This window comes from Topomyia yanbarensis, unplaced genomic scaffold, assembly GCF_030247195.1.
Source record: "Topomyia yanbarensis strain Yona2022 unplaced genomic scaffold, ASM3024719v1 HiC_scaffold_20, whole genome shotgun sequence".
In the NCBI taxonomy this organism is placed as follows: domain Eukaryota; kingdom Metazoa; phylum Arthropoda; class Insecta; order Diptera; family Culicidae; genus Topomyia; species Topomyia yanbarensis.
Window position 1 is genome coordinate 176,371 of NW_026683382.1, and position 12,777 is coordinate 189,147.

General features: G+C 42.1%; 2 protein-coding genes across 2 annotated transcripts; both read right to left on the minus strand.

Annotated features, from left to right (window-relative positions):
- Positions 1–279: 279 nt before the first annotated feature.
- On the minus strand, positions 280–1,995 carry LOC131694927 (cathepsin B-like). The gene has a single exon (XM_058983466.1). It carries the CDS (start codon positions 1,448–1,450, stop codon positions 434–436), a length of 1,017 nt encoding a protein of 338 aa, XP_058839449.1. The 5' UTR covers positions 1,451–1,995; the 3' UTR covers positions 280–433.
- Positions 1,996–2,134: 139 nt separating this feature from the next.
- Positions 2,135–3,270, minus strand: LOC131694928 (cathepsin B-like). Its single transcript, XM_058983467.1, has one exon. It carries the CDS (start codon positions 3,218–3,220, stop codon positions 2,228–2,230), a length of 993 nt encoding a protein of 330 aa, XP_058839450.1. The 5' UTR covers positions 3,221–3,270; the 3' UTR covers positions 2,135–2,227.
- Between the last annotated feature and the right edge of the window lie 9,507 nt (positions 3,271–12,777).

Below are 12,777 nucleotides of genomic sequence, written 5' to 3' on the forward strand. Positions count from 1 at the left end.
ATGATCATGAAAACTTTGCGACTTTTTATATAATGCTTGTTATTTTCATAAATACTGGGTAGAATGAATCCTGGTTTTCGGTATTCGTTAGCTATGTTGTAATCACATGCTGCGCTGCAAATAACTCAGTTTGTTTACATTTGTCACTAAGGACCATTTGAATCAGCACTCTTGATATATACTAAACATATTACAAATTAACTTTGTTCAAACACGTTCTAGAGTGAAAATATCAATAAAATATATTGTCCGTTTCTGAAAGAAAGGCAACAAAGAATGAACGAATTTCAAATCAATGTTTTATTGGAGCGAAATATTAAATGAGTTCGAATACACAAGTTTTCAACTTTAACTATCATAACTTTTATGATTCCCAAATAAGCTGTGTTCTGCAGAATGCCAAAAAAACCACCATTAACACTCAAATTTCTCATCACACTTTGGGTAACCCGGCTATTACCGTATTCTCGATGCCCAAATGATTTGATCCTCGCAGCATCTTCAGGTAACCTTTTTCGCCCCACGCCGGTCCGTACGAATTGGCAATCAGCCAGTATGGTAGCCCTTGTTCCTTCCCCCAGCCGATGATCCTAATCGCGTGTTTGCCAACCTGTTTCCCCACAACGTGTTTATACACACCACTCCGGTACAGGAACAAATCTTCGTACACAGTAAAACCCGCCTCCACTGGTCCGTTGGTCATAATCTCCACCTGAATCATTCGCTCGTCGTTCGGAATCTTGTAGGCGACGCGGCCGAAAAATTTATTCGTTCGATATCTGCCATCGAATCCGTGTACGCAGTGATGCGAACATCTTGGAGTTTCTTCCTTGTGGCAGTTTTTGAACGGATATTCGCACGGTTTGAATGGATAGGGTTTGCACCCTTCCGTACTATTGAACGGTGCTCCACTCACCAACCCAACATCCACCCAGTATTGAAAGGAAGACCCATCTAGAAAGCCTCCATTGCACCCATTTCCACAATCCTTACAGCATGCCATCAGATCCTCCGCGGCTAGGTCCACATCCAGCCTTCCCTGCGAATGAATGCACAACCGATCGGACATCACGCTAACAGCAGCCACGGCCCAGCATGATCCGCATGTTCCTTGATTCCGAATCACCGCAATCGACCTGCAGTACGGCCACTTTTCCCTTGCATCGAACTGTTTCGGAATGTGCACTTCTTCGATTGTGTGGTGCCTTTTTGTCGGCAGCGTAAAATCCAGCTGGCTCTGGTAGATACCATCCAAATTGCGAAATGTGCTGAAGCGGATGCCCGCTTCGAACGACGTATCCGGGGTCCATGTTTTTGCGCGCTCCAGCACCTGATTGAGGAAGCGATCGTTGAACGGGGCATCACCGTGTCGACCGGAAGTAGCTGATAGTAAAGCAGCCGTAAACAGGCTGGACAGTACGAGCAGGACCGACCACAGTTTGGTGACCATTTGGTCTGTCGGAATGGATCGGGGAGAGATCTTGTAAGCGCGATAGAGTTACACGGCGAACACTGTTGGACTGGCGGGTGCTTGTGGCTATGCCGAAGTGATGATTTGCTGTTGATAAGAGTTTTGCAGATCAGCAGATTTCTTATGGCGAAAGGTAGCTGAACTTTCTCTCTCTGTCTGTTGCTGCTGATAAGCACGGTGTGGCTTGTGGGGGGAAACAAAGATGATCGACTGAATGGAAGTACGGTAAATGCAATACAATGCAAATGTATAGTGGAATTGACTTAGTCTGTGTTCAGTGTGATCTTAGATCTGCGTGGAAATATTTCCAAAGCGGAATACAGTCGCAGTGTAAAAAGTGGGCTAGTAGGTTATGCGATTGATGTCGACTATAATCCGGGTTGTATGAATTAGTTTATTGTTGAGGCAATTAATAGGAAAAAACAAACCAACACCGAAGCGAATGCCTTTTTATTTTCTCATTATAATTGTATTCGTAGCTCTAAATATTCAAGGTGGCATAGTCTGCGGGTTTCGTGGCAGACTCAATTCCTCTCAGTCATTCTATTTATCGCGTGGTTGGACGACTAAGAGAATGTGAATCTGCAATGTCGCCATGAAGACTTGTTTAGGAACAGAAGGAACTAGAGTTAACAATGTAGTAAATTCAAAATCAACAACGGCTTAGTCTCTAAAGAAGTCTTTATTCAGTTGATGCGAATTACTCACTATTACATGCAAAAAACTTGAGCCTCTGTTGAAATGCAAATCCACGCTCTAAATCTTTGGCAAACCAGCAGCAATCGAACTCTCGATACCGAGATGATCCTCACCACGCAGAATCTTGAAGAATCCATTATCTCCCCAATCGCTGTTCCACGAGTTGGCAATCAACCAGTACTTGGTATCGTTTTCAACGCCCCATCCCAGCATACGTATCGCATGTCCACCCAGCATCTTCCCAGTCACATGTTGATAGACGCCCTCTTTGTACTGCAGCAGATCTTCATACACCGTAAAAGCACCCTCAACCGGTCCATTCGTCATGATCTCCTTCTGAATTTGCTGCTCGTGTCTGCCGATCGAGTAGGACGATTTACCGTAGTGCTTATCCTTAGCATATGGTACGTTGTAGCTAGACTGGCATTTCTTCGTACATTTCGGGGTCTTTCCCTCTTCCCCATCGCAAGCCGGACGAGATCCGTTAACGTGGTGTTCACAGGGAGCAATGACGTACGGTTGGCAACCCTGTTCCGATCCGTACGGACCACCACTGACAAGTCCCTTACGAACCCAGTAGCTCCAGGCGGCCCCCGGGAAACCACCGTTACAGCCAAAACCACAAGTGTGACAGCAAGCAACCAAATCCTCGGCGGATACTCGGAAATGTACCTTTCCACCCGAGTGAATGCAGTACCGATCGGACATGGCCTCCACGGCTCCGAAAGCCCAGCAGGAACCGCACGAACCTTGATCGCGAACCTCCCGGATGGTAGGACAGTTGGGCCACTGCTCGCGAGCATCGAAATTCTCCGGTAAATCGTCATCGTCCTCCAGCTCGTGTATCAACACCGGGGCTCTGAACTTGTCCGCATCCTTGTGGACACCCATTAGCCCGCGGATGTAGGCCATCGAAGTTTGCGGGGCAAAGTTTGGCCCGGCCCGCCAGGTCGTCGCTTTAGCGTTGATCTCATTGATGAAGGCCTGCGACAGAGGATTGAGCTGACCTCGGACCAGCCCGAGGGCCATCAGTAGGAGCAGATACTTCATTGTCTGTATTGAATTTCCTGGAAATTGATAGAAAAAAGAGAACAACGGGTCAGATGGATTGAACGAAAACAATCTGGTGGTGGATGGTGATAGTCTGGCACTTGTTTACCATTGGTTGAGATAGTGGCAAAGGGAGGTTATTTGCGTCAGCCTATAATGCACTGAACAAGTATAAACAACAATGATGCAGTGCTTGTATGGGAGAGGTCGTGTATTTTAAACTGAGATCATCGCGTGAAAATATTAATAGACTAAAAGACCCTTAATTACCATGCTTGATTCATTTAAAATAAATGATGAGCCAGAATAGAAGAGATTATAATTCTCTTTTGGCCCTGCTTTTAGTTAGTGCTGCGTAGTGACAAACATACGAAAGTAACCATGCTAGCCAGTGCAAGGCGGATGCACGTTAGAGAACAATTGGTGCGCTAATAAATTTGTCTCTATATTTGACACGTTTATCATCCCACCGACCTACAAAAAAATTGTGCGGGATTTCATGCGTAGTCAAAGCAAACTGAAGCGATGTAACCAAAGATAAATAGAACTAAACACGAATAAATGGTTCCTAACTTGTTCAATGTTTGTTTTGAAATTATTTCTAGTACATAGTTTAAGGCTTGATAAAAACCGTACAGTAAAATTTTAAAACAACGAAGTAAACAACAAATAGTTATGCTTACTACGCCGTCGTCAAGGCCAAACAAACAAGGAAAATAAATCGTCCGTCTCCATGTACATATATATGCTGTTCTACATTAGTCACACGACTGCAAAAGAGCAAATCTATATGCGGTTTTTACAAACTAAATCAACGGAGAAACAAAGGATACAGTCGCTCACGTAAATCAACAAATAGTGGATAAAGCTAATCCGGATTGTGAATATGATCCGTCTGACGTCGCCAAAATACTACAGAACATCAGCAGTTAAATCTGAGCCGAGGAGAAATTTGATGTCTTCTTTGTTTAGGACATTTTGTTTATCTATCGATCAGCAATTTTATCAGTGGAACACTGTCAGACATCTTTGGTTGTGGTTGCAGTAGGCTAAAATGTTCAAATATCAAGAAAAATAATGAATATGGGATTCACCCGCTACCACAAACAATAGATCAAATTTTGCGACGCTTTGTCATAAATCTCATTCAGCTGGTCAGCAGATTTGAATGCAAATAAATCTAGGCAGGCATATTTGTATTATTTTTTCATCCTCTTTGTGTTTCCTACTTGCGAACAACAACCGTTATCGAATGTTTTATTTTCAATGTTTTCACCGCTTGTGATCGGTTCTGCAAAACAGTTTACTGTAAAGAATGAGTCATTTTGCGCAGCATTTCACTATATTTTAATCGATTTTAAAATTTTACATTTTTCGCAGTTGTAAGCTATGAAGTTAATTTCTTTGTCTTGATGCAAAAATTAAACCAAACCCGGCATTGTGCACAAGTCGACAGTTGTTTTAAATTAAATTGCAATTTTTTGTTTCCAAAAACTACCACAAAATATATTTCACAGGGTTTGCAAAGAAGTTTTCAAGGGACACAGAACAAAATAAAAGCGTACTTACCTCGACAACAACTATGTGAGTAATGACTAGGTCGACGATGTGTTCTGTATGTACTCTGTGTTATTGATCCGGTAAACTCATAATGCTATGTGAAGGGTAGGAGCATTTGCAGTTTGTGACTGTGTTAGTGAACGCAGTGAAAGCGGCCGGAATTGTGTGACGTCATAACACTCAAATCAGCAAGAAAGCGTTGGAAAATTATATTACTCCCTAAGGAGAAAATTGCTTCAAAACCGTCTTTATGCATGAAGGGCGCAAAACCTAACTATAATTAGTCCAGGTGTTTGCTTTTCGACTTTGTATCTTTACAGCCACGGTACTTGACTAATGCACCGGGCTGACGCTAAGTTCAAAATTGGAAACACTACTTGTGAACACACACTAAACGACTTCCAACTTACGATGTCCCGATGTCCATTTCATGCATAAAGACGGGTTTAAACCAATTTTCTCCTTAGGGAATAATATAGCATTTGCCTGCTTAGCTGAATATCTGTGATAAAATTTATGTAATAATTGTTTAGTGATATTGTTAAATTTCAGAACTATGGAGAGGAATCCAATCGATGTGCAGTTTTGGAACTATTCAGGAAACAGAGGACAGAGACATAACGCAGCTGCTCGGTGTGAATCGATAATTTGTCCGACGATGCAAGAAACAATTGCAAGATGAAAGTGAAGCATCTAGACATCCAGGATCAAAAAGGCATCGTTCAGCAAGGGCAAATGCATTGATTAAAGCTGTGACCAATGAAATACGTCGCAGTTCGACCAGATCCATGAAACAAATGGCTAAGAAGTATAATGTGTCACGTATAACGATCCAAATCATGGTGAAAAAAGACCGTGGATTGTATTCACACGAACTACGACAACACCAGCTTCTTTTTGAGGCAACGAAAAAAAAAAATGGCTGAAAAGATGCAAAATGCTAAAAAGTTGGTTTGCAGATCCTCCTGACGTTATCTATATGGATGGGAGTTTATTCAATGTAACCCGCAAATTTAACCATCGAAATAATAGGGCACTCTTGATTCCATTAATCCCAGTGTAAATATGAATAAAGGACGCATAAACCGCATTCGGTTATGATTTGGGCTGCCGTAACTTCAAATGGTAAAAAATCTGATTTTTGAGTTCCGGATGGCGTGGAAATCAATCAGTACATCTGAAGTTTTTACAGCCGAAAGTTTTACCATGGAAAATGAGTTTTATGACGTTGAAATTTGCCCTACCCAAGATTCAGCAATAGTATACGCGGCAAAAGGCGTGCAAACGTGGTTCCATCATAATTTGAAGCATTTTTGGGCCAAAGAAATGTAACTCATCTCCGGATATCAAGCCACTCGACTTTGCAATTGCGAGTATTGTCGAGAATGTCACCAACGTTTACCCCAAACGTAATAATGCTCTAATGATAGGACCGTTATTTAGCAGAAAATGAAGATTCTGGGAATCGCCTACTGATTCACCACCATGTGTTCTAAGAGCCAATGTAAAACTGACTCACTTAATAACGTCTTCCAAGGAAGTAGGATTGATATGCAGTCTTCGACAAAGTTGTAGACAAGGAAATTATATTCCTTACTCTCTTGCAGTGATAAATTAATGCATACAGTGCCACCTAGCGGTGGAAATGCAAGTTAGTGAGCTTTATTAATGGAAATTGGAAAAATCCCATACAAACCTCGAATACGCTATTCCGGTAGCTAGACTTGTCCGATTTGGGTCGAATTTGTAGCAGACACTTCTGGTGGGAATGCAAATCGATTCAGGGCTAGGCCGATTGAGCTTTTACAAATTCGTTTTTTTCCTGGGCGTCTATTCATCTAGTTCCTCAATTTTGTGCGTGTATTACCCGATTGAGTGGTTGAGCGACGATTACCGTGGCACAAGAAAATCCATCAACTTCTAGTGCCCATTCTTCGTCGTCAGCTTCACCGGTACAATCATTGAGTCAGCTTGAAATATCCTCTTCGTCCGATTCTTCCTCTTCCGGATAAATATGCGCTTCTTCGAAAATGCGACATATTACAATGTCTTCTTGAATGCCAATGTCCTGTGAATTCTAATTTCGGTTTAGTTGTCGTTATAATCCTCTACCAAGCATAATAAGCCTTAACCGGTTTAGTGCATCTAACGGATATTGAGGGTTATGTGGTTCTCCGTTTTAGCGAAAATTCCCGAACAAATTTTCTAAACGGTCCTGGTTCACTTTATAGGTCATGATGTATCGAATCCCGAACCAATATTGCATATCGGCGAAAAGACTCTGGATAGAGTTTATTGACATCTCAAGATTGCTTTCTAGAAAACCCATGAAAAATAATAAAAAAAAACTTATTTAGGCTAGATTCCGATATGGCTACCTGAACAGGTGGCTTTGTTGTTTGTGATTTTTCAATGTTCTCAATTTAGTTTTTCGAGCATCCAGTTTTTTTAAAGAGAGATTCCAGTTTTTAAAAAAATTGTTGACAACGCTGGTGGTACGCGTGGATTCGCATTAGTTGGTCGACGAAAATCCTTGTGATGATTTTACTTGAGAATTATCCTGCCGCATATATATCCTATGTAATTCGTTTACGAGCGCTCGATCGAAGCACAAGTGTTTTTCCAGTCCGTAAGTGTATAGCGACAAAGAATAGTGCTAATCCGCGTTCAAGGTTATCTTGCGCATTCTCTGCCTCGAGTTTTTGGACTTTTTCTTCTTCTGTGTGTGCGTTAGCCGTTAGGCCGCATTCCTTTTGTTCGCATAGTGAAGATTGAACAATAGCCAGCTATATAAGCTGGACTGGTGCGCCGTGGGAAACGAATATACAGATAAGTGATATCTACCTTTTTTGACACATTCACGGCTTATTCCCGTCTGCGCCGGTGCTAATCCCGTGCGTCGACGCTGTCGATGGCTCCCTCCCCGCACGGCCAAATGCAGGTCGAATCGACTTCCAAGGCTCTCCCCCGACCTAAACAATATCCAGAGCTCTCGACCGGTCGGTTTGTGGTTTTCTTTCGGTCCAAAACAAAACAGCTGAATTTATTACAGTTTTCAAAAGACCTGACGGAACGGTTCTCGGCTGTGACCGAAATAAGAAAGGTCCGCTCAGACAGGATCAGGGTCGTTTTTACTAATTCAAAGCAGACAAACGATATTGCTTGCTGCGAGCACTTTACGAAGGACTATTATGTGTATATTCCAGATGTAAAAGTACAGTCTGAAGGCGTCGTCACCGATGAGAGTTTGACGTGCGAGGATCGGCTGACTATTTTAAAGACCGCTTACTTCAGCCGGTGAAAATATTTGAGTGCAAGCGTTTGCATTCAGTATTAGTCGAGGAAGATGGTAATAAAACATACCTCTAATCAAACTCCCATCTGGTGACCTTCGCTGGAACTGCCTTACCGAACTACATCTTCTTGCACAAAGTCCGTTTAGTTGTCCGTCTGTTTGTATCACGGGTCATGAATTGCACTACGTGTAAACAATTGGGCCTCTCAGCCAACCATTGTAGCATTAAGGCCCGCTGTGGAGAATGCGAGGGCGAGGCTGATGACCCACGTTTACTAGGGTGCCTAGAAGTTATACGAAGAGGACGAACATTTCCTCTCCTAAAGTTCATTGTAAAGGCCGGAAGGTGTGCCTTGACGGGGCTCTGGAAGTGACATCTATTGGAAGTTTTGCAACCAAACCGAAGCAAATAGCTCCTGGTCTTGGAGGATTATGCTCAAATAAAGAGTTCCTAGCGCTTCCAGGAACATCAGAAATTCCAAGTATTCCTTTGTTTCAATTCGAGAATGATCACTGCACTGGAATTATCAAACTCTCGGACATATTGGACAGGACAATAAAAGCTTTCAATATTACTGATCCTATTAAAAGTCTTAGCTTAGCTTTTCTCCATACAGTAAGAACATTTTTGAAGCAGTTGACTGCTAAATGGCCTCTCTTTTCTTTCGATGGCTAACTCATCGAAGTAACGTTAGAAATGCGAATGAAGAGTTTGATGAAAACGCAGAAACGTAGTTACTGGCGCCGGTTCGTTGCCGGACTAACGAGAGAAACATCGATGAGTACTCTTTGGGCACGACACGGCGTTTGCGAAACCAAAACAGTACTAACGAGGGCGCGGAATATTCAAACCGTTGAATATTCGATTTCGCCAAGAAGGTTTGTCCGAATTCCGCCCCGGCACAGAAGATCTATAGATGTCACTTTAAGTATCTGAAACAGAGGTGCCAACAAAGGATCAACTTTCAACTGATCAGGCTGTAGCAAACAACGATGCTATCAGTGATGGAGTACGGATGTTTCTGCTTTCGCTCCGCTGTGAACATACATTTCATCAAACTAGAGAGAATCCAGTGTCGCTGTTTTCGTATCGCTTTGGGTTGCATGCACTCGACCAATACAATGAGTCTAGAAGTACTGGCGGATGTCCTTCCGCTAAAAAATCGATTTGTCCTTGTACTCGATTACAATGGCACAGAGCATCAATTCTTCTTCGTATAACTATAACCGTGCTCATCTCTTAGATACTTCTGATTCAACTGTATTTTTCGGTACATCCATGCCGCATATATATCCTATGTAATTCGTTTACGAGCGCTCGATCGAAGCACAAGTGTTTTTCCAGTCCGTAAGTGTATAGCGACAAAGAATAGTGCTAATCCGCGTTCAAGGTTATCTTGCGCATTCTCTGCCTCGAGTTTTTGGACTTTTTCTTCTTCTGTGTGTGCGTTAGCCGTTAGGCCGCATTCCTTTTGTTCGCATAGTGAAGATTGAACAATAGCCAGCTATATAAGCTGGACTGGTGCGCCGTGGGAAACGAATATACAGATAAGTGATATCTACCTTTTTTGACACATTCACGGCTTATTCCCGTCTGCGCCGGTGCTAATCCCGTGCGTCGACGCTGTCGATGGCTCCCTCCCCGCACGGCCAAATGCAGGTCGAATCGACTTCCAAGGCTCTCCCCCGACCTAAACAATATCCAGAGCTCTCGACCGGTCGGTTTGTGGTTTTCTTTCGGTCCAAAACAAAACAGCTGAATTTATTACAGTTTTCAAAAGACCTGACGGAACGGTTCTCGGCTGTGACCGAAATAAGAAAGGTCCGCTCAGACAGGATCAGGGTCGTTTTTACTAATTCAAAGCAGACAAACGATATTGCTTGCTGCGAGCACTTTACGAAGGACTATTATGTGTATATTCCAGATGTAAAAGTACAGTCTGAAGGCGTCGTCACCGATGAGAGTTTGACGTGCGAGGATCGGCTGACTATTTTAAAGACCGCTTACTTCAGCCGGTGAAAATATTTGAGTGCAAGCGTTTGCATTCAGTATTAGTCGAGGAAGATGGTAATAAAACATACCTCTAATCAAACTCCCATCTGGTGACCTTCGCTGGAACTGCCTTACCGAACTACATCTTCTTGCACAAAGTCCGTTTAGTTGTCCGTCTGTTTGTATCACGGGTCATGAATTGCACTACGTGTAAACAATTGGGCCTCTCAGCCAACCATTGTAGCATTAAGGCCCGCTGTGGAGAATGCGAGGGCGAGGCTGATGACCCACGTTTACTAGGGTGCCTAGAAGTTATACGAAGAGGACGAACATTTCCTCTCCTAAAGTTCATTGTAAAGGCCGGAAGGTGTGCCTTGACGGGGCTCTGGAAGTGACATCTATTGGAAGTTTTGCAACCAAACCGAAGCAAATAGCTCCTGGTCTTGGAGGATTATGCTCAAATAAAGAGTTCCTAGCGCTTCCAGGAACATCAGAAATTCCAAGTATTCCTTTGTTTCAATTCGAGAATGATCACTGCACTGGAATTATCAAACTCTCGGACATATTGGACAGGACAATAAAAGCTTTCAATATTACTGATCCTATTAAAAGTCTTAGCTTAGCTTTTCTCCATACAGTAAGAACATTTTTGAAGCAGTTGACTGCTAAATGGCCTCTCTTTTCTTTCGATGGCTAACTCATCGAAGTAACGTTAGAAATGCGAATGAAGAGTTTGATGAAAACGCAGAAACGTAGTTACTGGCGCCGGTTCGTTGCCGGACTAACGAGAGAAACATCGATGAGTACTCTTTGGGCACGACACGGCGTTTGCGAAACCAAAACAGTACTAACGAGGGCGCGGAATATTCAAACCGTTGAATATTCGATTTCGCCAAGAAGGTTTGTCCGAATTCCGCCCCGGCACAGAAGATCTATAGATGTCACTTTAAGTATCTGAAACAGAGGTGCCAACAAAGGATCAACTTTCAACTGATCAGGCTGTAGCAAACAACGATGCTATCAGTGATGGAGTACGGATGTTTCTGCTTTCGCTCCGCTGTGAACATACATTTCATCAAACTAGAGAGAATCCAGTGTCGCTGTTTTCGTATCGCTTTGGGTTGCATGCACTCGACCAATACAATGAGTCTAGAAGTACTGGCGGATGTCCTTCCGCTAAAAAATCGATTTGTCCTTGTACTCGATTACAATGGCACAGAGCATCAATTCTTCTTCGTATAACTATAACCGTGCTCATCTCTTAGATACTTCTGATTCAACTGTATTTTTCGGTACATCCATGAAGGAGGAGATTTGTGGAATCCCGGAATTACATTCGGTCGCATGTGATCCCAAACATGTTTTATAATAAATACAATCAAGTAGACTGCAGCCAAATGTTCTACACTGACGGATCAATTGGGTCATTAAGCCATATGCTCCTTTTGATTTTTTTTTCGATGCAGCGAACGTTAAGGTTCTACTGAGAAAGCTTGAAAAAGCGGCCATCTTGGAAAACGAAAAAAGCAGTTTTTTCTCACACCGCACAGAGGAGTAACTAGAACAAATTCTTGGCCAAAAACCAAAATATTTTTTTTCGATTTTTTTGTTTCGTTATATTTTTTTTTACATACCTAAGAACCTACTGTATAACGTGGCAAAATTAGGAGTATATCAAAAATTGTTAAAGAATTTTTGCATGTATGCCCAATGGTGATATTTTAAGGGATATTTTAATCGTTTTCGTTATATATTCAGCAAAATCGCTTTCTAGTGATGGTGACTGTATTAAATAAGATAATATTATTACAAACGTAGTTCAACACCACCGTTTGTTTCACTTCAGCTTAAAACTAACTAAAAAAAGTAAACTTGCTGTGTATTGCACCAACTAAAAAAATACATTTTATTCCAAATTTGAATTATAAAAAAGTTACATTATACGGCTAGATCTGGCAAAGTTGCTGAAGCAGTATTACAATACAAGATTTCAGCTATACAAAAAATATTCGAACTCTTCCGATCTTGTCCGATCCACCAATCCCAAGCGATTTGAAAATATTGAAATTTTGACTAATTTGAGAATATATTGTTATATTTAGAGAGATGAGCTCTATCGGTTCATGAAATAAAAGGCTAATTTTATTCTTCATTTGATGACCCAATTCTCGACGGGTCCACAGGCTTCCGAATCTTCAACGAAAATTTTGCTGTCCCATTCAAAGTCAGTGATCCTGCTACAATTCACGTCGCGGAACTAGCTGCCATTCAGTATATACCTGGTATCATTAATACCTTGCCCGCAGACCATTACTTCATCGTCATTTAAAGTGCTGATTACTGCCAAGATCACAAGATGATGATAAGATACCGCAAGAAGCATCTGAAATGCAAATAATATGCTATTTTACAGCGTACACTAATACTTGGTAAAGTCTATTTCTACCTGAGCATGATCCGGTCATCTCTTTACAGAGAGCGTTGCGCTGACCTCAAACTGTGCGCGAATGACTCCATGCTCGAAAAGCATTGGTCTGGAAGCAAAGTATTGAGTAAATTCCACTGAAAATTTAAAATTGTTGCTCTACGTGGTTTATGAAGCGTGGGGCATAAACAATAAAGGACATAAACGTTAATTCAGCATTTATAGTACAGATTCGAACCAGGTGTACTGAATTTATCGTTTTGTCTATTACCCCCTAGTGCTGC